The following is a 23,387-nucleotide window of genomic DNA, read 5'->3' on the forward strand; positions in this document are numbered from 1 at the left end:
AATCATGTTAAGAGACGATTTTATTAGTAGACACCGAACAACAGGCTAAACAACTGGATTACTTCTTGTTTGGCCTAAGAATGCATAAATTACATACACCTCTGCAGTTGATAAATGATATGAAAAATCGACAACAGATTGATTACTTCCAGCTTAGCCTCCCTCAATCACAACTTTCTACAATATACCACTCCCTCTCCAGGCCTCCTCCTTTTCTTCTTGATTGCACATGTTACCAACAAAAGATTGATTCAGTCTGACTTCTCTACCTCGCGGAATCTTCTATCCCATTCACGACCCTCATAATCCTGATCGTACAAGTCCTTGTCTGTACTGTACACAATCCGCTCTTTTCCAATATAGTTTCTCTGCGCCATGTCCCTGGCACTCAAAATCTGAAATGTTCAATGGAAGAAGCAATACAAAGTCGCCGGTTAGCTGCCGGAAATAATGGAATAATTTCCAGAGTCATCATTAGTGCAATGAAAATGTTGAAATGCTAGAAAGTCTAATTGAAAGAAACTATAATTTCAACTGAAGCTGACATCCTCAAAACTTCTTCAAGATTCAAACCATCCGAAGGGTCCCAGGGGAAAAAAATCCCAGAAGATTTTCCCGTATATTTTCTCCTGTTTTGAGGGAGGAGAGAACAACAGCTACAAGCTGTGGATGGAAACAAACGTAGAAGGAAAAAGGATAGAAAGAACAAGGGCACACCAATTTCTAGAAAACAAAAAAAAAAACAGAAAAAAGAGAAGAGCCACCATAAAGAAACAGTACAAAATAAATTGCTGACATCAAACTGCTGTTGAAAACAGTATGATGCCCACAAACATGGCAATAATGGTAAAATACTGGGGTAATCCCCAAAATTGGCATTGAGAAGACAATGATGTACTTCCAGAAGAACACGCAGGTATAGTGTTAAATAATTCAACAAATGGTAAACTTAACAAAAGCAACAAACCAAGTTAAGATGTTATCTTAAGCCTTCTTTTCAAGTATGACAAAATAAAGTAGTCCATTTTCAGGTATACAGAATCAATAATAAGGTTGAACATTTACCTTATGAGATCTCATAACCCTAAAGCAGTAAATTATGAAAAGAAACAGCAGAAAATTGCATAAGGCTTCAGGTTTACCTTCCGCCTAAGAGAGAGATCAGGCAATTCAAGTGCCCGAGCACGTTGTTCCCTTGCTTTGTTTCGCTTTTCAATCTTAGCATTTGTTCTTTGAACGAAAAACCATCGAACCAAAGGAATTGCAAAGAAAGAGCCAGCATAAATCTGCTTATTCCCAATTGCAATTAAACAAAAGGAAAGATCCCACGGGAAAAACAAATAAATAAATAAATAAAAGAACAGAAGAACTTTGCGATGCAATTCCAGATCTCTCAATATATGGTAGAGTCGGCAGTGACACGAAAACCAGAAAATGAACCAGACAATCATAAGACAAATCTCACAGGAAAGACTGCTTTTTCTTGGATGTTTATAAAATGAAGCAATCCAGTATGTGAAAACGATAATTCCCAACAATAGCCAATTGATGCAAATAAGGACCCCATTTGCGAATAATAGCTGCAATACCAAGTCCTTATTGCTAGTTGCTGCATAAAAATTCCTCGAAGTGCAAACAGACAACTCCATCAACCCCCCCGCCCTCCTCTATCCTCCACCTTTTTTCTGTGCATATTCACCTATCCGTCATCCCTTAACACTCAAAATAACAGTATCAGCCACACCAACATGTCAGAAGTATAGCCAACAGAGGAAAGCTCAACAACTTCGCTATGAGTTTGTTGAGAAAGAAAGGATGCCAGAGGAATCACCCTCTGCTGAAACTTTAAACTTCAAAGTCTCCCTTCTGATTAGAAAAAAATTAATAGAAAGCATAAAGTCAAATACTAGAAATATAGGACGATTTACTTCCTCTGATTAGTAGTCTTGTGATCAATCCTTGCTTTTTATTGGACAACATAATGCAATATTGGCTTACCTGTTTGGACTTAAATCTTAAAGCATCATAATAAAAAGAAAACAAAACTAAAAAAGAACTCAGTTGCATCTACAGATTTAAAAAGTGTCCAACAAGACATCCAATCATACCTGAAGCAAGGGAAATATGTCAGGCACAAACGAGATGAAACCACTTGGTGAAACTGTCATACTCCTTCAAGTCAGAATTAAAGTAGAGATGTTAGTAATTGTTACAACTAGAAGATATTCTTAGTGAAGAAGGCCAGCTGACATACTTCAGCATTGTACCAAGAAAAATAACTCCAAATAGATTGAGCCCACCCAAGCCAATGACCATTGCCCTCTCCGAACTGCTGGTTTTACTGCAATATAAGCTCTCACATGTAAGGAAATTATGACAGATCAATTAAATAAAACACAATGGGAAGAAAATGGTTGAGTACCTAAACCTCCACTTGTTTTCCTTAAAGAATTTCTCACCACCAACCCAATCAGACCATTTTCTTCCTATATATTCCTTCCTTCCACTTCTTTGGGGAGCAGCAGTCCGCTGTAGCAATGGAAACCTGTATAGGATATTTCCCTGCAAGAAAATCAGTTCCACTAAGTAGGAGAAATAATTATTAGATAATCTGATAAAACATTCCATTGGCATGAACTGACGGTCATTCTAGGTGCAACATTACAACTGTCTCATTTTAACTTTAGAGCTTATAGATATGGCGTACAAATACAACCTAAAAAGTAACTTCTTGGAGGCTAAAGTTGCACACATTTAGTCCTCCAAGGGATAAGGGGCCTCTACACTCACTATTAGTGATTGTAAAGTGCAATATATTCACTAAAATTACAGATGCAGATGCTTTTAACAATTGTATACAGTCAAACAAGTGTTAAACAACTAATACTTTATTACTTTTCTTTGGAAGTAGTTTCCAAACTCAATCATAACCATTGAGTTCAAGAAAATCTCAACCCATACCAGGAATTGTACTCTACAATTCCAGATGCAATTGTGGAGGCCCCTCATCAGTGCTTCAGGAACCTTGCCATGATAGGACCTTCAACCATAATTTTCCTTTAACCCACTGCAACAAGGGCAGACAATGGCAACTCCATCCAGTTGCTTAAAATTATCCAGGATCCAGACATTAAACACATGTTTATGAAATTATATCAACCATATTTAATCTAATTCACCTTTTACAGTGGTTTTCCTCTTTTCTTTTCTTTTTTTTTTTTTTGGGTGGAGGAGGCATGAGGCATTGAGAGAAAAATCCCTTGTCACCATCAGAGAAGTGTTCCCTTTTCTAAATTCTAACCACCGCAGAGCAAATTAAATTTTCGCTTCTTACAGAATCATGCTGTGACTGAAGCAGATGTAATCTAGACTCCAAATTTACCCATACAACCAAGATCCCTCTTCATTACTAAATAATTTCCATAAAACGAAAACAAAGGCTCGCCAGAACTTTCCAGAAGCAACAACCACATGTACTGAAAACTAATTTTGTGGAAGGGAAAATGGGAAAAAGACATTGTTGAACTGTTGAAGAGATCATATACATGAAGAACAATCATAATTACAAAAACTCCTAGTCCTACAGTTAGAACTTCCACAAATTTCATCACCTTTTCTGCACACTAATTGTGGAATATCAAAAGGATGCTGCCTTTTAACTATGAAAATGCACCATCAAAACTTCTGATCAGTAAGAAGTCGGAACAAGTAATCTAACATACCTCTTCATCTACTTCTGGCTGACCATCAAACCTCAAAAGCACTGGTAATATGTAGGAATCTTCATCCTGAAACAACCAATGGCCAATGACTCATTGCAAATAGGACCAGGATCATGCTAAATGGTAGGCCACATCAAGTATGAACTTACCACTTTGTCAGTAGTCTCTATATCAAGATATGGAGCAACTTCTTCAGCAGTTACAACACCACCATTTGATGCAATGTATTCTCCAATCTAGCGTTTTGGGCAATGAGTAAATCATTTGCAGATACTCTCAAGGAAGAAACACAAAGGACTATAAACCAATTGAGAAGGACAAGAGGGCTAAGTAAGCTTTGATACAAAATGCTTAAATCAATAACTACAGAAAAACCATCTTCTATACTGACGCTGGACCCCCTAACATAAAAAGGGAGATCTTTAAGCAGATACAAAATGGCTAGAGTTACATCCCTGCATCAGACAAAACTAGGTGACACTAAACTAGCTATCAGCAGCTCTCAGTAACAGCTTTATGAAGTTATTTGATGCCAAGGCACTAACAAACCTTTGACCAAACACAGATTTCACTTCCTCGCACTCTCTTTGTGTCAGTCATAACACGACAAAAAAATGATTAACCCTCATGCTTATACATTTGGCACTATGCAGAAATCTTAACATATTCATAAAATACTTTCACAGTAGATCACCATGTCAACAATATGGAGAGAGTTTTCATTTCGTATCTCTGCTTGGTAGAATAAAGCAATTTCCATAGAACTGGATTTAACCATCACGAACTAACTAAATGGCATGTCAGAGAAAGAACTTATAAGTGAAGAGACTAGATTACAAAGTTTGATTCCTGAATAATTAAGTCTCTGAATTTAGATTCCCATGGCAGACAGTGGGTTATAGGAATGGTTCTTGAGGCCTAGTCCTGATCCAAAACATATTAGATGATGACAGGTTTAAGGGAGGCCAGGGTGTTAGAGGTACACTGGATTGTTCATACACCTGTTAAAGCTATGTAACACTACCTAATTTATAGTTTAAAGCCCCAAAGAAAGCAAGGATATTGCAAAAAGCGGAAACATATAACTATGGACAAGTACAAGAGCTAGATGAGCAAGCTTAACTCAATTGTCTTATTTCAGCCTCAGTAATAAGGTGATCAAAGAGGATAACAACATTGATAGGGAGAATGAATAAAAATTGAACATGCACACACAAATAGTTCAACTGCAAACAGTAAAGTTACGGACCACTACATTCAGAGCTCAATTATTACCAACTTCCACCTTTCTTCTTCAATTCCCTGGTTTGGATCACCATCCCCAAATACGAAGGAAAAAACCTGAAAAACATAACCAAAGTATAAAAATGGTTCCTTTTTCACTCATGAGCAGTGGAGGCTTAGAATATTCCCTTACAGATTCAATGAAGTTCATGTCTCCACTATCTTCCCTTAATCGTTGCCTCCGATAGTAATATGGATCCCAATACCTGAATGGCAAAAAATTGCAACAGATAAACAAACAATTGGGATATATATAAGTTATATAGTTTCTTTAATTTCCAGCTCCCACTAATATATGGCACTATAGTTGGTTTTAGCCAGTACACTAGTTTATGTTTACAACAAAATCCAAAACTGATGAAGATAAAGCTGGTTATTTGAACCTGAAATCTGTTTGATAAGGTGACCAAACCAATGCATATAAAGCTGTTCATATTTGAACCAGAGAAATCTGTTTGATAAGGTTTCCAGCCATGTGGTTATTAGTTACATCATTTTCCATTGCTGGAATTAAAAAGAGAGAGAGAGAGAGAGAGAGAGAGAAGCAGCAATCCTGAATCTCCTAGCTGCCTGAGACACCAACTGAATATAAAAATTTTTCTTCCAACTCTCGGGGAACCATATTTGAGTTTAGTCAATTATTTTAGTTACTTAAGTCATCTTAGAACAGTAATATACGATTATCAGCAAAAGGTTCATACTATCAATTGGCTGTATAAATAGATTTCTAAAGTTACAAAATTCTTAAATCATTATAAAGAATAATTTGTCTCAAATTTTGAACTTATATGAGAAATTAAACATAGGCATGTGACTACTAACATGCTTGTGGTGTAAGTTTTATTATTTTTTTTAAGTGCAAGTGGGAGGTCTCGAACCCAGGACCTCTCACTTACACTCCAATTGTAGCTGATATTTTTGTATTTTAACTACAGTGGCAAGCTGACAGGTTAAAAATCAAAGCACGGGGTCAATACTTTAGAACCTTACAATAGAACAGAATGCTTACAGCTTCTATTTCTTTTATTTCTTGAATAATCATGTTAGAAATATTACCAGAACAGATCGGTTGGACTGAAATAAAAAGTGAAACCAGTGTCATAAGATCTGCTACGTCTTCCTCGATTGTCTTCATCACTGCAGAATAGACAAAGAGTGATGTGAGAGTAGCAGATAAGGAACTGTAATTATTTTTGTTATAAAAATTGGATATGATGCAGTACTCTAATTATCAATGAGATGAAAAATTTCAAACACAATTAGTACACGCAACCATTTTAAATAAACTTAAGTAAGAGATACCTTCTACTTGAAAGGACTGCAATTATAGTGGTATACACCACTACAATGGAAGCAATTAGCGCCGTTCCGAACGAGACTCTCACTAGATATTCAGCTCCCAGCTGCCGGCCCAGAAAAAAGGTTGACAACGTTAAGTTTGTTATGCATATGGTACGCTTAGCTATGTAAAATGAACTAGGGACGTCACCTTTGCTTTTTCTACAAGAGGTTCAATCCTTATACTAAATGATTTAGCTGCAAGCTTCGAATGATAATCCTTTGGAAAAACATATAAAACATCACCTTCATCGGATACCTGTTGGAACCATCAGGAAAGTCTTTACCAAAACTACAAGCCCTAGATAATGAGGGGGAAGGTGGGGTGGAGGGGGGAGAGTACTACATAAGAAGCTAAAATGGCTTAAAAGCTAAATTTAAAAAAAAAAAAAAAGAATACTAATAAATAACCTCCAAGAAGCCTTCAGTGTCGGCCGCTAGGGCCTGAAGAGCTTTCTGAGCTTCATTGAATTGAAGCCCAGCTTTGCTTGCCACGTCACCAACAGTGACCCTCCGTCCGCAAGAATCAATGGCGTCCATGGCACGCTTCCGTAAATCGGCCGGGAGCTTATCGCTCTCAACAGCGCCTCCGGGCCGAATCGAGGACGTGGTGACATCAATACTAGCCCTAATTACAGCAGCACGGGCTCTATTGCAGCTGCGACGAAGTTTAAAGCTATGGAAAGAAAGGAGAGACGCCTGTCGGCGAAGTTGGAAAGTGGGTTTGGCAGAGATGGTGGTGAAGTAAGATTTGTACCTGGACTTGGGCGATACAGTGAAGAAGCAAGTGGATATGGCTGCCATTTTCATGGAGCGGTTTTCAAGTGTTTCTTGTATGCAATTTTTAAGTTGTAGCCATATCTGGGAGAGAGGGCTTTGGGGTATGGATATCTATATCTATATCTATATATATATAAATTTGAAAAGAAATTTTTAGCAACAAGCCTTAAACTATCAATTCCATTATCAATTCCACTGTCAATTCCATTTTTTTAGCATTTCATATTTAATTTAATTTATAAAATATATTCTTCTCAACTTCCACGTCTATTCTTCATATTTGAAATTGTTGGTTACCTTTTAAAATCATTTCATTTCAAATTGTTGGTTAATATGCATGTTATCCTATTTGAACTTCAACCCATCACGTTTCCGATTGTCTTGCGATATTTATGATTCTACAACAATTAAAACATCTATAAGACCATAAGAAAAGATAACAAATATAACATCTTTTCATGTTTTCTTATTAATTTAAATAAGTAAGATTATTTACACTCCATTTTTGTTATTCACACTTCAATAATCATTTTGGTTATATAATTTTCATTAATTATACTATATGATAAAACAAATAGTGGAATTACAAATAATAAAAAATGGAGTGCAAATAATATTTTCTTAATTAAAAAGTGGCTTCCATGCCTTTCTATTTTAAAAAAGTAGTGACCCCACTTATATAGGAATTTAGTTTGAAGTTTATTAGTGGGAGGGTAAATAAAAAGAAAGTATTGCCAAACTTAGTAAAAGTAAAAAAGTAAATGACAATATTTTATCTTTTAACTTAGTAATCCTAAGTAAAAGTAAAATTAAATAAAAAATATTCATGAAATAATGTCGTGGATTTAAAAAATTAAGAATAGTACCATTCGTGAAATCCAAATTATGAAATCACTAAATAAAAAACAAAGTACTACTAGCCTTTTAAAGTGGAATTTTTTTTTTAAATATTCATTTTTGATAAAAAAAAATAATGATAATAACAACACCAATTCTACCAAAAATTTTTAAAAAAGTAACATTATAGTTTAAGAGAAAGATATAGAACATTCAACCCTAAAATACTACTTAATTTGTATATATCTTGCCCAAATTTGACATTAGATTTGAATAAGAGTGCAAAACCCATCAATCAGAAGCGGGAGGATTATGCTGGAGTTTTATTGCATCGGTGACCTCGAAATTCTTTAAATTCGTAAAATGCTGGAAAATAATAAATACTATTAGTTAAAAATATCCGTTTGGGATCCTGCAACAGTTCCCAAAAAAAAACATTTTTTTAGAAATCAAGGCTGCAATTCCAGCCGTAATTTTCGGCCAGCAAGCAGAATTTTATCTAATGAATTTTCAAACATTCCTCCAATTAATTTCCTAATTTGTCAACCAAACCTACCTAACAAATCCATAAGGTTTTATTCGTTTGGATAGAATTATTTGGAAAAAAAAAATTAGAATAACATTATTCTAATAATTTTTGTAATTTGATGTATAAAAGATAAATAATTAGTTATAAAATAAAAAATTAATTACAAAATTATGCTTATAATACAACGGAAATAATTTTTCTACATCCTTTTAGAGGAAGAACTACACCTGATACATATGTTCCCTTCATCAGTACAAGAATTTCAGCTATGGTACTCAAGCAGTACATATGTTCCCTTCATCGGTACAAAGCATTTCAGGTTTGAGACTCTCTTGGTTTTAGATAAACTATGCCATCACCAAGCCACACCGTGTAAACTATGGAACTGGGTGTGCCCGGCTGAGCAGCCATTCTCTGCACTCAATCACGTCAAAGTTGGGGAAGACACTCATACTCCACAAGCAGGACTCACATCTGATCCACACACACTGTAAGATGGCTAATGATGCAACCTTAAGCGCATTTATATTTTTGTCCCATTCATTTCTTGCAACTGATCACATAGCAGGCTACTAACCCCCAACAATTGTTATGAATGTAACCCACGAGGTTAAAAGCAATAATGATACTTATTTCAAAGCCAGTCCAGCTCAAAGCCAACGTCCTTAAGAGAATCTTCCCTGTCCCATCTGTTCAAAATCTCCTAATATCCATAGTAATAACTTGTAATCAAAGTAGCAGAAAGTGATAATATCCCGTCTAGATTTCTTTTGTAAATTCAGAAATTGACTTCTTCATGCACATGATCAATGAACTGATTTCACACCTCTCAAGACCATGAAGAAACAGAAACTTAACAGCATGTATGCTCGTCTCTTAATTCTTCCATATTTTGCATTTACTATGAATTGCTGACTGGTGGCCAGAATAAAGTGAAAGGGGACTTCTGGATTATCCTCTCTATTTCTTTGTATTACAAATAAAGTTAGTGTAATCTTCCCAAAAAAGAGGTACACCTCCTACTCTTGCCGTCCATAATGCACCAGGTCCGGTTGCTTTTTTTCACCAACATGGAGTGTTAGACACATCCAGTATCTAAGAAAAACTTCTTTTGGTTGACATGCACTAGAGACCAAGATTTCTGAAAAATTAGTGAGCTGGCAGTTACCGACTCTTTCTTTTAGAGAGTCCAAGCTTCAATTTGTTATAGGTCGCAATATCAGGTATCAATCCGCTATCAAGCATCTCCTCCACCAATGCTTCCCCCTCCTCCTTCTTAGCCTCTTTACTAAAACCAGATATAAGGATCCTGTAAGTCATACCATCAGGATCCAGACCCTTACCAGCAGCCAACAACCTCAACTTATTAGCTTCCACTGCTCTTCCAGCTGCACACATATCACCAAGTAGACAATTAAAAGTCACACTATCCGGTACAATACCTTCTTTTAGCATCTTTTCCACAAATTTACAAGCCTCGCCAATTTGTCGGGTACACCGTAAACCTTCAATCAAGATTATGCAAGCAATCACGCTAGGAGCATTTCCCTTTCCCCACAACTCATCCACCAGCTCCACGGCTCTCCCAACATTTCTTTCCACGCAAAGCCTCTCAGTTAGCTGAAAATAATCAAAATCACTTGGGAAAACCCCTTTTCTTGAAAAATTAATCAATAAATCACAAGCTTCCATAACCCGCCCACCTCTACAAAGTTCATCAACCAATATCTCGCAGGTGACGCTAGAAAGCTCACAGCCTAACTCTATCATCTCATGAGCCAAGGCTATTCCCTCCTCGACTTTTCCCTCCCGAAAGAACCCCTTAATCAAAGTGTTGAAACTAACCACATTTGGGACACACCCTTTATTCTTCATCTCCTTGAACATTTCCAAAGCCAATCCAAACTGTAAATTCCTGCAATACCCGCTTATCAAAGTATTAAACGTAATCACATCCGGCTTAACATGGTCCCTAATCATCCGTCCATAAAATTCTAAAGCCTTATCATACTGCCTAAATTTAACAAACCCATGAATTATGATGTTGTATGTAGCAACATTAGGCTTCCCATCAATCAATCTTTTCATGGAATCAAAAGCAAACAAAGCGTCATCAAATCTGCCAGCTCTACAATAAGCATTGATGGCGAGATGAAAGATGGGCTCAGTTTTGGGACAAGAGAATATACCATCGGAGCAGGGGCAGGGGTTGGAAGCGATGAATTGGACAAGGAGATTGAGGGAGTCAAAGCGATGGGAGGTGGCGAGTGAGCGTACAATCCATTCGAAGGTGGAGTGGTCGTGGCGGAAAGTATCGAGAGAGGCAGCGTAGCGAAAGAGGTGGAAGTCCAGGTGGGTGACGCCAGGGTGGTGGTGGATGTGTGACTTGAGGAAAGATACCAGGTCCTGGGGTGTGAAGGAGGGTTTAAGATGTGATTTGACGATGTGGTTCAGGTGGTTGAGCTGGGTTTGGGTCGTTGGGATTAACGTGGAGGAGGAGTCCGGGATTGGGAGTGGCGGTGGTGCGAGAGGAGGTGTGGAGGTGTCGGCGGGGTTTACTGTTAGGCGGGGTTTGGGCAGCTTCTTCGACACCAATTTTCTCATTTTCCTATTTGCCCGTGGCCTGGGTAAAATGCTTCTTGCTGTTGGAGTCCAGTATATTTACCAGTTGCCTAAGCAGCCCGCGCTTCTTTTTAGTTGGTTCTTATTACGGCCCAGGCTTCAACTCGACTCCACTTCGTAAGGAAAATCTAAAAATTAAAAATATTTAGTTTATTTTGAACAAAAGAATATTTACTTATACTTAGTTAATCGCAAAGTTTTCTGAGCCGGAAATCACATGTATTTCATTGAGCAATGTCTAGTACAAATTGATCAATGTATTTACCTATTACAAATTCTCAATCTACTAGTAAAGCAACTTATAGTTAATAGATTTTGCAAATATCAAATTGGTAATTATTTGACAACACTTAAACTTTGTGAATTCATAGAAAAGCTCAAGCTTAGTTTTATGCATGTGATGTAAGCAATTCATAAATGGTACAAACGATCCCAGGCCTAAAATGTAAAACATTGGATATTTTCAAATATAGTCGACGACTATATGTTTTTAATTTATGATACTAATTTCGGTTGGTAAATTATTGTTTATTGTCATCGAAAACTATTGAAATAATCCATATAAAAGTATCAAGAAAAGTACTTGATCTATAAAGTTCAAAAAGTTAATAATGTCATCGTTTTCATCTAAACATGTATTGCTTACTCACATGATATGACCATGATAAGATGGCAAATTTTAACTTGCACCACTTCATGAAGTTCATGTTATCTATACTATACCAACTCACATACTACATTTTTTTTTTTCATTGTTCACCTTTTTTTTTATCATATGGTTTTTAAAGGCTAATGATTATGCTTATTTTTATCCAAGTAACAAGTTTTATGGGACTTTGAAAACCATAATATAATCACGAGGAATTGAAGTACTGCAAATAATATTTAAAAAAATAATAATTATACTGTGTTAAGCAATAGCTTAATATTGCTATTACAAAAGTTAGAAAGCTTTCTAGGAATCCTACAATTCTTACTATATATATGTGTGTGCGTGTGTGCGTGGACAGTTAAATTGTAGAATTTCATTTTCAAAGCAATAGGAAAGAGTACTAATTTATTTGAACAAGCAAATATAAAAGAAATTCAAATTTATAGGTTGTATTTTCAGGAAAAGACATTACATTTGTTGAATGGATTAGAAAATGTAAGCTTTCTTTACAAACCGTTTGAGCTAGAATTAATTATCATTCCTATATAGTTCCAACTATCTATGATATATATCAGACATAAAATTTTAATTATTATTCCTATACAGTTCCAACTATCTATGATATATATACCAGATATAAAATTTTGGATACTTTTAGAAATGGAATCATAATAAATTTTGACTTTTTTTTCCCTCTAAAAATACAAAGGGATAGAAAAATAAAAACATCTAGATGCAATTACAAATATAAGTAAGAAGAAATATTTCTTTTGTTGGAGTAATATAGCTTGATTCAATATGAAGAGAAATAGTGGAAAACTATTATTTTGCTAACCGCATTTTTTCATATATACTTTTGTCTCGTGAGCACACATTTAAATTATTTTTTGAAGAGGAGGAATATAAACTTGTAAAAGCCCTTCCTTTAGAGACATCTCAAATAAGCACATATAATGTACGTGGAGACAATATTTTATGTGAAAAATAATTATTAAGTTGAATCTTAAATACGTCTCTAACACAAACCCAGGACAAGCTGATAAAAATCAGAGAGAAAAAACCAACAATCAGATAAAAATCAAAGAGAAAAACCAACAAAGAAGAACCCCCCCCCCCCCTCCTTCTTCTCTGTACATTTACATAAATACCCTTATAACTATAACACAAAAGGGTAATTTAGGAAGTAAATAAAGACCGGAGACAAGAAGGTCTTTCTTCCGTCTCACGGCACCGTTTTGAACGGTAAAATAAGAGGAAAGTAAATACCATAAGTGGGACAGGACGAGTTATAAAAGTAAAACACTTAATGGGGCGGGAAATTAGAAAGAGATAAGAGAGGAAAAAATAACATCACACTTATAAATTCCATTTCATTTGTCAATCTACTAAGAGTAGATTTTACATATACACTTGTTGAAGAGAAAATAAGCTGGGTTTATTTGGATTGGCTGGCTACCAGGAGGAAAATTGCAGATAGTCAAACAACTTCCTCAATCTAAAGTAAGTTGTAAGCTAATGATTGTTTAGATCTGTAAGTCTTTTATCACGTGAATTAATAGACTAATATCTCGGTTTTGTTGATTTTGAGCATCATGTTGTACTTAAGATATATTGGAGAATTACTAGATGATCTTTTGATTAAGAGTGTAGCTGAAAGTTATAACCTAATCCAGGCCTGGAAACATTAGAAATGATTGTCAAAAGTTTTTGTCTGTCATTACCATTAAATTGGCCTTTGTTAATGAATATGTTGATTGTTATCATAAAATCCAAAAATAGGGATAATCTTGTGAGTTTTTTGAGTTTTTTTTTTTAATCGTGTAAGTGTTTTTCCTTTCCTTTTGTTTTACTAAGAGAATGCAACGGTCCTAAAAGAAAAAAACCTAGAACCATCTTCACGTTTCATCAAACGTTAATTCTTGGACACAGATAATTATTATTTTCTAATTATCTTTTCATCACATAATAAAAAGCCCTACAGGATTGTTACAGTTTTTTTTTTTTTTTTTCAAATAATCTTCTCTTCTCTCTTATCTTTTCATTTATCACATAATAAAAAGTGCATCTTAATATTTTCAAATACTTTTTTCTTCAAAAAACTCCAACGTTTCATCACATGGTCGTGAAATGATTATGCACCACATTAATACAAAACCAAAAGTATGGAATTCAAATAAATAAAAAGAAAATTTTGGGGGCTGAACAGTTAAAAGCTCAAATTTCCTACTTCTTTCCTCCCATTTTACGAACCCATGAATCCGTGCCTGCGTACGTACTCCATTTGGGTGTTTTTTCGATGGGGGTGCAGACACCAATTTTTTTTATTTTTAATATTTTTTAAAATTTTTTTATTTAATAAATTATTTATTTTTTCTTACATTTTAATACGCATTTTTCTCATTTTTACAAGTTTTGTTTTAGGAAAAAAATAATAATAATAAAAAGCAATAAAAAAAAGAAAATCAAGAAATCAAGAATCTTCTCCTAATTATTTATCTTTCACCAAATACACTATTGATATATTTTTGCACTCAAAATTTCCATAAATCTTTCTTTTTATTTGAGAAAAACCATCATATTTTTCCTTGCATCTTTCTTGTCATTAGGTAAAAAACCGTCATGTTTTTACTAACCAAACACTCCACTCTTCCTCCCTCCAAAAGACAGCTCTCGGTCCTCTCTCTTTCTTCCCAAGAAAAACTAGCAGATTTTCTCCTCATCTCCCTCAATCTTCTCTCGGCTCCCTCTCTGGCTCTCTCAATCACACATGCACTAGACACAAGCATTAAAACTCCAACTCTCTCTGTCTTGGCTCTTTCTCCCTCTCGCTCTCTCAATTTCTAAATTCCCATAACACATCCACACACAAATCAATCACCAAAGGGAGCCAGGAAGATACGCTCAAGGTTTGGAAATTGTATCAAACATCTTGGTCAAGGACTACTACCTACATTGAGGTATTTTCCGATTTTTTTTTTCATTATTACATCCATGTTTCAGTGTCCAGTTTCTTTTGCTTCTTGCTGGTTTTTATTGCTACTGTTGTGTGGTTAAAATTTTGGGATAGGTCATGAACAAGATTAGGAAAAGAAGAATGGTTTTTGTATATGCATGTTAACTGTTTGAAAAAATGTCAAAATGGAAAAAACGAATTTTAGGGGGCTGTTTTGCTTTATTTTAGCCTTTTTATGTTGTTTTCTTGTCAAATTAAAATCATAAGTGTTTTGTAGAAGTTGTAAGGAGTGTTATGGTATATTTTTTTATAATTTTTAGTGAAAGCTATGGTGATTTGAAAAAATAAAACTGGTCTGCCTTTTGTTTTTTTTGGCCACTTTCGGGTCATTTTTTGTAAAAACTAACCCCGGAAATGCAATCTACGCAAAAAATCGAGTGAGGGGGTGTATTTTGTGAAAATTTGGCGGCCGAAAATTCGTCGGCAGCCGGCGGCGGTCCGGTGATGGCGCCGCCGCAGGCCACCATGGCCACCAACTGAAGCTTCTTCAGTGGGCCGGACAAGAAGAGGAAGAAGAAGAGAAAAAGAGAAAGAAAAGAAAAGAAAGAAAGAAAAATGATGGGCTAATGTTTTTTTTGGTGGGTTGTGGTTAGTTTTGGTTGGGTTTTGGGAATGGGTTTTGTTTTATTTCTTTTGGGTTTCGGTTTGGGCTAGGAGGTCAGAGCCCATTTATTTTTTGGTCGGGCTTGAGGTATAAAAAGACGGGCTGGCCTGCTCGTTGTCTTTGGGTTTCGGCTGGGCTTAGGAACTTTCGGCCCAAGTAAAAATAAAAAGGAAGGCCCGATGACCTTTTCTTGCCCAAATCAGAAACTGAAATTTGCACTCTAGCCCCTGTTCTTTGGAGTAGTTTTACTTCGGCTCAGAAAATTTTAAATTTCTTTCATTTAGGTCCTTAAATTAATTCCTCTTTGGTCCCGGAACTTTATCTTTTATTTAATTTGGGCCCCTAAACTTTAGAAAATTATATTTTTACCCCCAAAAATTTTTCAATTTTTGCAATTCAGTCCCTGGTGAATTTTGACTCTCTCTTTATTATGATTGTTTCTTTTCTTTAATAGCTAATTATGCTACTTTTGAATATACTTAACTTGTAATTTTTAGATGTTTTTAAATTTCTTTATGTTTGACATATTAGTGTGAATTTAGTACTTTTGTTATTATTACTTTTCAATTAAATTGGTGCCATGATTTTTTTTGTTCATTTTGAGTATAAATAGAGAAATTTGACTCCATTTAGTCACCACTTCAAAAGGGAGGTACCCCTATTATTATTATTTCAATGTCAATTACGTGCTCCTACGTGTTTATATATTTTTATATGTTTCATTTATTTGATTTAAATGCTCATTCAAATTTTCTTATATTTGTTTAGTTAATTTTTATAATTATTTGAGCAGCATTTAAATACCTCAAAAATGTATTAGATAGGATAATTAGATTTGTTTTATTATATTTTTCCCTTTTAGATTGTAATTAGGTCCCCTATTGCAATAGATAGGGTAGATAAGATTTTTTTTATTTCCCCATTTTAGATTGTAGTTAGATTCTCCACTGTAATAGATAGGTTTTTGCGTGTTTATGTGGCTTATGTGTTATGTGCTTTATCCGTTTTTTTTAGGATTTTTGCATCTAGATATTATATTTATGTGTTATGTGCTACGTGCTCTTCCATGTTTATTTGTTTTAATTTATGTCTTATTTGTCTTACTATGTATTAAGAATGCATGGCGTCACCACACTAGTCCAACGCTAGTTGTGGCTTCTCCATTCGTTTATTTGCTAGTCCAACGCTAGTAAGGATTTTTAGAAATGGGTTAGTCCAACGCTAGATTCTGAGATCTTTCGTGCGTTAAATTCATTTTTGTGTGATATTTTTCACATTTTCATACATATTTTTTATTTTTAGGATCTTTTCTCATTTGCATGATATAGTCTATTATATTATTCTCTCCCCCCTATCCTCTTTATGTGTGAATCATGTCATTTAGAATTGCATCTCATTTAAGCTAGTTCATTTGCTTGTTTATGTTAGGAGAATTATTTTTCAAACATGGAAAATAGGTGATTATAACTTTTTAGTTTAAATATCCCATTAATCCCTGTATAAGAAAATTATGTCACGAGTTTTTGCCTCCCATATATATTATATTGCATTTCCTTTTCTTTTGAGCACTTATACCTATGTATATAATTTAATTTAATTTTCTTTTCTTTTAATTTCATCATTCGCATACTCATGACCTCTTCAGAGAATTATTTTGGCTTTCGCAATTAATACGATTGGTATCAATTAAACCCATGAATGCACATTTTGTTCCTCTCAACGGTTTTATTTACATTTATGTAGGAAACATCAAAATGTGATAAATTTAAGTGTTAGATTAGAGAAAATTTTAACTAAACCACGCAACTAGTTTAGACTAGGTTGAAAGGATGCCTTAGGTTTGAGTTAATTGAACATTTGCTTTCCCTTTTTTCAACCATGACTTCCGAATTCATTTTCTCTTGTTTTTTCAAAAACCTGGAATTGCCGAAAAGGGTTTTATTTTATTTTATTTTTATCAAAAAATATTTTTTAGTGATTTGGTACATCCAAATTCAATATCAAGTGTCGACTCTTCTTTTTCTTAAAAACTCTTTTAGATTAAATTTTGGACCCAAACTGTTGCATTTTTTGAAGTCCCATTCCAGGTCCTTTTTCACTTATTTTTAAATAAAAATCACATCATTTGTAAACATCTTATTTTCATCGCGAAAAAATGGGACGCGACAGCGAGGGCTTCCAAATAATCAACTTGAGAACCATGGAGCAAAGTTGGGTTGTGTCGCTGTTTATGTTAACGAACTGCCTGCGCAGTTTTGTTGCCTCCGACCCAGGTTTCTCAACTCGTCCTGTCCCACTTATGTACGACCAAAACGTATTTATTATTGCTCTGTCAAATTGTAAATGAATAAACACAGTAGTATTTCATAAGTTGATGATCGGAACTTCTTTTAGTGCTGTCGTCATCTATCACCAATAGACTTTCGTAATTAAAAGTCGTAGAATTACATGTGGGTTGTGGGTAATGGATCAGTGAGTCGTTTTAACTTAGCATAGGACGTGTTTGAGAAAATGTCTCTAAAATATGTCGAAGTGGCAACGAGAATAATTCTCTTTCCACGAACGGTTAAATGGATGAACATATTTGATCATATTGTTGACTATCAGATAGCAGAAATCTATTGGTAGCTGATTGTGCCCTTTATGCGCAGATGCCCAGACTCTGAGTTTGAAGCTCAATAAGGTATGATGATTCAGAGCCTTCATGTGAATGCGAGCTCAGCTAATCCTGGGTCACTGTGTAAATGGGGTTTCAGTTCCTCAATATGTGTTCCTCACACGATATACAAATTTCTAAGAGCAGCTCCTTTGCTTTACTACGGTACATTCTTTTCCCTTTCGTGACTGTGTATGTAGGTTGGAAGAAGGTAGTCGGGAGATATTTAAGTACTTTAATTGACAATTGTAGATTAAGTAATTGTTTTGAACCGTGTAGGACCTCAAAGGCTATCTGTCCAATGCGGAGTTAGGTTTCGCCCTTGCATTGACATACACAAGGTGGTATTCAGGGCTTTCTTTTATCCCCTGGTGATTTGCTTATGAAATACTGTCAAATGAATTTTGTGGCAGCATCAGGAAATTTGTTTAACTAAGATTGAAATAACAACTGACATCCAACAAGTTGGTGATTTGTAGCATGCTATCATCACGTGTCCTTGGACATGAGATTTTTGTGTCTTCTTGTTGTCACCCAAAAGTAGTGACTGTTCAAAAGGCAAGAAGAGATTTAGCTGCTTGAGAATCTTTTCACTTTCTCCTTTTCTCTATTGGTGGTATTTGTGGGGGGACAGAAGGAAGGCAGCCCGAGAATTGAGTATTAGTAGCCCATATTGCCATGATGGGAACCAATGTTTGATTCATGCACATCTTATAACAAAGCAAAGCAAACGCTTACTAATTTAGACTTTCTTTCAAATATTTTCAGGGAAAAGTGAAGCAAATTGTAGGATCTACTCTTCAAGATTCTAGGGAAGAAAGTTCAAGTCTCGTAACAAACTTTGAATCTGATAAACCAGCAGCAGATTATGCAAAGCTTTACAAAGATGATGGACTTACGGGAGGTCATGTGATCATGCTTGGCGCAGATCCTTTGAGTAAATCAGCTGCTATTGAAGCATTACATGCCTATCCTGGTATGGTATTCTCGTTGGTGATGCATCTTTTGGCTTTATATGCATGTTAATTAAGACTTGTTATTCAAGTATCTAAGCTTATTGCTTAATTGTATCTCCACAATTTATATCATGTATACTTGAACTCTACCTTTCTGAAAGTAATTTTTTTTTTTGGAAAGTGAAAGACACTCTCGTTGAATAGTTATGTGTTTTTGTGCGCGTGTATGCGTGCGCTCGCACATGATTTTTTTTACTCACAAGTACTCTTGATACTTCAACTGGCAGCCTGGCACTTGATATTGTCATCAATCTTAATTATATAAACAGAAATCAACAAGGATAATGTTTTTTTATATCTTTAATTGCATTTAGTTTTTCTTGTTATCTGTGTCATTAGCTGCTGCACAGATTTCTGTGCTGTTCTCAAGTGAATAGAACTTAATGTAGCCATTGTACGTCTGGTACAATATGAGGCTCACATTTTATGATTGCTAGAATGCGTCAACTTACGGCCATTCCTCTGCTGAACACTGAGATTGTGACAATGTCTAGGTGGTTTGCAAGTTGGAGGTGGTATCAATTCCAGCAATGCTTTTAGTTACTTGGAGGAAGGAGCCAGCCATGTCATTGTCACATCTGTATGTTTCCTTTAATTTTTTTTTTTTTTTTAAATATGCAGTAGCAAGCATCTTATGCACAAATTACAAAGGATTATCACACTTTTAGAAAACCTCTAGGCCCTAGCTTAATTGTTTTATCATATGCAAAAAGAAATTTGTCTAGAAGAGAGGCAGGAAATGGTTTACCTGCCTTAGTTGATGTTCTTTGCTTCAGGAATGCTTGATGAGTTTTAAGTTGACATTAGCTGTCTCTGTGCATGCCTTTTTTGGTTCTGATCAGGAAAAAAAAAGAGAAATATGTCCTACTCATTACTTCTTCTTAAATTTCAAATGAAAGGAGCCTGGAGGCATCCCTTTATTCCATGTTACCATGTCCTTTTGATGCAATGAGAAGTCCTTGTTTGTGTAACTCTGGGTTTTGGATGTTCTAGTGTTGGTTATAAGTTTGAGAGCTCATTTGAACTAGCAACAAGCTAGACTCTGAAGTAGCTTCTGTTTTACTGTTTAATATATATCAAGCTCATATTTTTCCTCTTTTTTCCTGCAGCATGTTTTCAGCAATGGACTAATGGATCTTGACAGGCTTAAAGAGCTTGCTAATGCTGTTGGGAAAGAGAGACTTGTATTGGATCTCAGTTGCCGAAAGAAGGTTTGCTTTGGCCTTGAGAAAAAACATACCTGAGATAAAATCTTTCTGAGCTAATGGAAATGATTATTTATTTTTGAGACTGTTCCATTTCTTATCTTAGAAAACATTGCACTTTATGTGATTATTAGCCCTGGTATGCAGCTTGTCTCAATCTAAGAAGTATAGCACTTACTCCGTGATTAAGAAACTATTTTGGTCATGGTTCCACATTATGCTCTACCATGTAATAAGATTATTTTCAGTGACTTCAAATATCAATTTGTAGGAGGGCAAATATTTTGTTGTCACAGATAGGTGGCAGAAATTTAGTGATGTATGTTTTGATGAGAAAGTGTTGGATTTTCTGGCTCATTATGCTGACGAGTTTCTTGTCCATGGAGTTGATGTTGAGGGAAAAAAGTAAGTGCACTCCTTCAATCATTATATTAATGCTGTCAAGGTTTTTTATAGGTGGTACAGCAAGATAGTTTAATTTAGAATCAGTATCCTTAACCTTGAGTAGAGGTATTATCAGTGTGTGGTTTTCTTCCAAAACCTTTTGTACATATATAAAATTCAAGTTTTTATGCATGTGCTCTTTGTCTTGCTGCAGTTTCAGTTCTTCATTGTGGTTTTTTTCTTTGCTCCGCACCCTTTTTCTTTTCTGTTTTTCGTCTATTTGGGAGTGGGGTGGGGTGAAGGGGCGACGGTCCCTCACCTTGTTAGCTTAGTTTGTTATACTAGCTTTGGCAGAGGGTCTTCCTCAAGCAATAAGTATAACAGGACACGGTACTGAGTAATATGAAGCCAAGCTAAGATGTTTTGGCTTTCAGCTGGGATTTAGCTGTTTAAACAAAGTTTAAACACAGTACTGGGTTCAGTTTTCATCCTGCATGTCATTCTCTAATTATACTTGTGGCTTTAAGGACGGGCTTTTGATTATGTATTACAAGAATGGACCCGAAATCCCACCCCCTCCATGAAATTCCTAAATCTCTGGCATGATGTTCTTTAATTTTAGTTCTTTCCATGAGAGATTTACTCTGACATTTAGGGAAATCGCAGACACTTATAAAAGACAGTCTAGGATACATCTATTGATTGGTGGTGCATTTTGCCTTACTTACATGTTGCTTCAGACTGGTTTTTCGACCAGTTGAGCATACAATAGATTAGAGTGCTATGAAACTGAGAATCATGATTAATCCTGTAAAAGAGCAACTTAACAACACTTTCTTCCACTTGAGTATTGCAGGCTTGGAATTGACAACGAGCTTGTGGCATTGCTTGGAAAGCATTCCCCGGTGTGTACTTGTTCATTTAGCTTTCATTCTTCTTGCTTGTTTTCCAGACTAAGGAAATGTATATAGGGAATTCTTGTATAGTTTAGGGTAGTTTCTGATTGGTTTATGATGTTTTACTATTTTTTTTCACTTAAAAATTGGAATCAGTGACTCAAGGTGGAGTCAAAGTGTAATGCCCAACTTTTAAAAATATGAGAAAAAGAATTTGATAACTGATGATGCAAGACAATGTTGGCAAGCCTTTGAAAACAATTAGCTCACGATTTTTGAATTAACCTATTTAAGTACGACACAGGCCTTGGTACATGTTCTTTTGTTGGAGTCTTCTTGGTTTGGAATAGCATTAGTTGCAGTAATTGTGCTTATGAATCACTATGGAAGTTTGGTTTTTGGTTGGCTTATATTGGCATTATTACTGGTCGCTGGCCTTACATGCAAAATCTAATGTATTGATGAAGTACCTCATTGTGTTTCTGTTTTTCTTGTGACTGGTTCGTGCTCTTACCCTCCTCATGTCTGACATTGCATTTTATGAATGGCAGATTCCAGTGACTTATGCTGGTGGCGTGAGCACAATGGCTGATTTGGAGACAATTAAAAGTGCAGGAATGGGTCGTGTAGATGTCACCGTAGGCAGCGCCTTGGATATATTTGGCGGAAGCTTGCCATACAAAGATGTTGTGGCTTGGCACGTCCAACAGGATGCCTTAGCGGTTTGACGGACCTTGGTGGTCCTTTTCTGCCAGCAGTGTAATCCAGATAGATGATGGTCATGTTTCTGCTGAATATGTGCTTGGGGAATGACGGGGAAGTTTTAATGACTTCAATTTTTGCACGTCTGACGGTGTGAAGTGCTTGCTGAAAATGACGGATGGAGCATCAACTAGAGTAGTGATTGACAAGCAAAATAAATTGTTTTCCAGGCCTTGTATGCCGTCAAGATGTTTTTGTTTCTGATATACACATTCCTAATGTTAATGCTGGTTTTTTTTGTTGCGTAAGATAACGCGTACTGATTTTATTATTAGACCCATTAGATGTTCAAGTTACATTTTGATCCTATGATTCATCTGCAAGTTAAATATGAGATTGCGTGTTACATGAATACTAGTATATGCTTACGTAAGATGGAATCATTTTACGGCATTCATAATTTTGCAACATATCTTTTTCTTTTTTCTTAAAAACTCAGAAGTTGAAGATCTTCCACCTCAACCTTAATCTGAACTCTTGCTAAGTGCACTGAGATCTGCTTAGTTAACGTAGTATTCATGAATTTCGGCAATTTCAAGCATCACCCGCACGGTGGGCTAAGAATTGCATTCGTCTGGAACTGCCATCCATCATCTCAGGAAATTAGTAGTGAGGGAGTGTAGGAGCTTGTTTTTATTTAGCAATACTTAATAGGGCAAATTACATTTTAACCTCCTGTGGTTTTCGCAAAAACCACATAACCCCCCGTGATTCAAAAAGCTATACATAAACTCCCTGTGGTTTGGGTTGAACTGTCAAATAGACGGAAAGCACGAATCATGACGATTCCAGGGCAAAATGTCCAAATTACCCTAATATAAATACAAAAAGGAAGCAGATGAAGTCAGATTCTCCCTTGTTCTGGTCTTTGTCGTGAGAAAGAGAGAGAAAAAACATGACCCCGAATGAAGGAGAGAAAATTTAACCCACAAAATTAAAACCGTAGATTTACCATTGAAGATCAAAAAGTAGCAGTGAAAGAGTTTCACGAAAGCTATTGTTGCATCTGGTAAGTTTTTTTACATCAGTTTAGCATATAAGATGCACTTGAGTATTTTGAACAGAAACTATCGGGCTTCAGACTTTA

General features: G+C 35.5%; 3 protein-coding genes across 4 annotated transcripts; 1 reads left to right on the plus strand and 2 right to left on the minus strand.

Moving 5' to 3' along the window:
* Window positions 1-2: 2 nt before the first annotated feature.
* LOC113695909 (uncharacterized protein At5g03900, chloroplastic-like) lies at window positions 3-7,239 on the minus strand. Its single transcript, XM_027215111.2, has 13 exons — window positions 6,756-7,239; window positions 6,496-6,603; window positions 6,309-6,409; window positions 6,063-6,143; window positions 5,140-5,212; window positions 4,998-5,063; window positions 3,872-3,958; window positions 3,723-3,788; window positions 2,423-2,562; window positions 2,255-2,341; window positions 2,109-2,172; window positions 1,143-1,286; window positions 3-395 (listed from the first exon to the last, which is right to left on the minus strand). Exons 1-13 carry the CDS (start codon window positions 7,152-7,154, stop codon window positions 252-254), a joined length of 1,560 nt encoding a protein of 519 aa, XP_027070912.1. The 5' UTR covers window positions 7,155-7,239; the 3' UTR covers window positions 3-251.
* Window positions 7,240-8,646: 1,407 nt separating this feature from the next.
* LOC113695050 (uncharacterized) lies at window positions 8,647-11,148 on the minus strand. Its single transcript, XM_027214009.2, has one exon. The coding sequence runs from the start codon at window positions 11,092-11,094 to the stop codon at window positions 9,655-9,657; it is 1,440 nt and encodes a 479-aa protein (XP_027069810.2). The 5' UTR covers window positions 11,095-11,148; the 3' UTR covers window positions 8,647-9,654.
* A 1,945-nt stretch (window positions 11,149-13,093) lies between these two features.
* LOC113694764 (1-(5-phosphoribosyl)-5-[(5-phosphoribosylamino)methylideneamino] imidazole-4-carboxamide isomerase, chloroplastic-like) lies at window positions 13,094-22,652 on the plus strand. 2 transcript variants are annotated; one of them, XM_072054596.1, is made up of 9 exons: window positions 13,094-13,264; window positions 18,033-18,202; window positions 18,317-18,378; window positions 18,806-19,013; window positions 19,548-19,633; window positions 20,163-20,264; window positions 20,530-20,663; window positions 21,499-21,547; window positions 22,090-22,652. In XM_072054596.1, the coding sequence occupies exons 2-9, from the start codon at window positions 18,067-18,069 to the stop codon at window positions 22,264-22,266; spliced, it is 954 nt and encodes a 317-aa protein (XP_071910697.1). In that variant the 5' UTR covers window positions 13,094-13,264; window positions 18,033-18,066; the 3' UTR covers window positions 22,267-22,652. The 2 variants fall into 2 exon arrangements, with proteins under 2 accessions (XP_071910697.1, XP_027069430.1); XM_027213629.2 differs by lacking the exon at window positions 13,094-13,264 and adding an exon at window positions 14,364-14,721.
* The last annotated feature ends 735 nt before the right edge of the window (window positions 22,653-23,387 follow it).

This window comes from Coffea arabica, chromosome 6e (assembly GCF_036785885.1).
Source record: "Coffea arabica cultivar ET-39 chromosome 6e, Coffea Arabica ET-39 HiFi, whole genome shotgun sequence".
Lineage (NCBI taxonomy): Eukaryota > Viridiplantae > Streptophyta > Magnoliopsida > Gentianales > Rubiaceae > Coffea > Coffea arabica.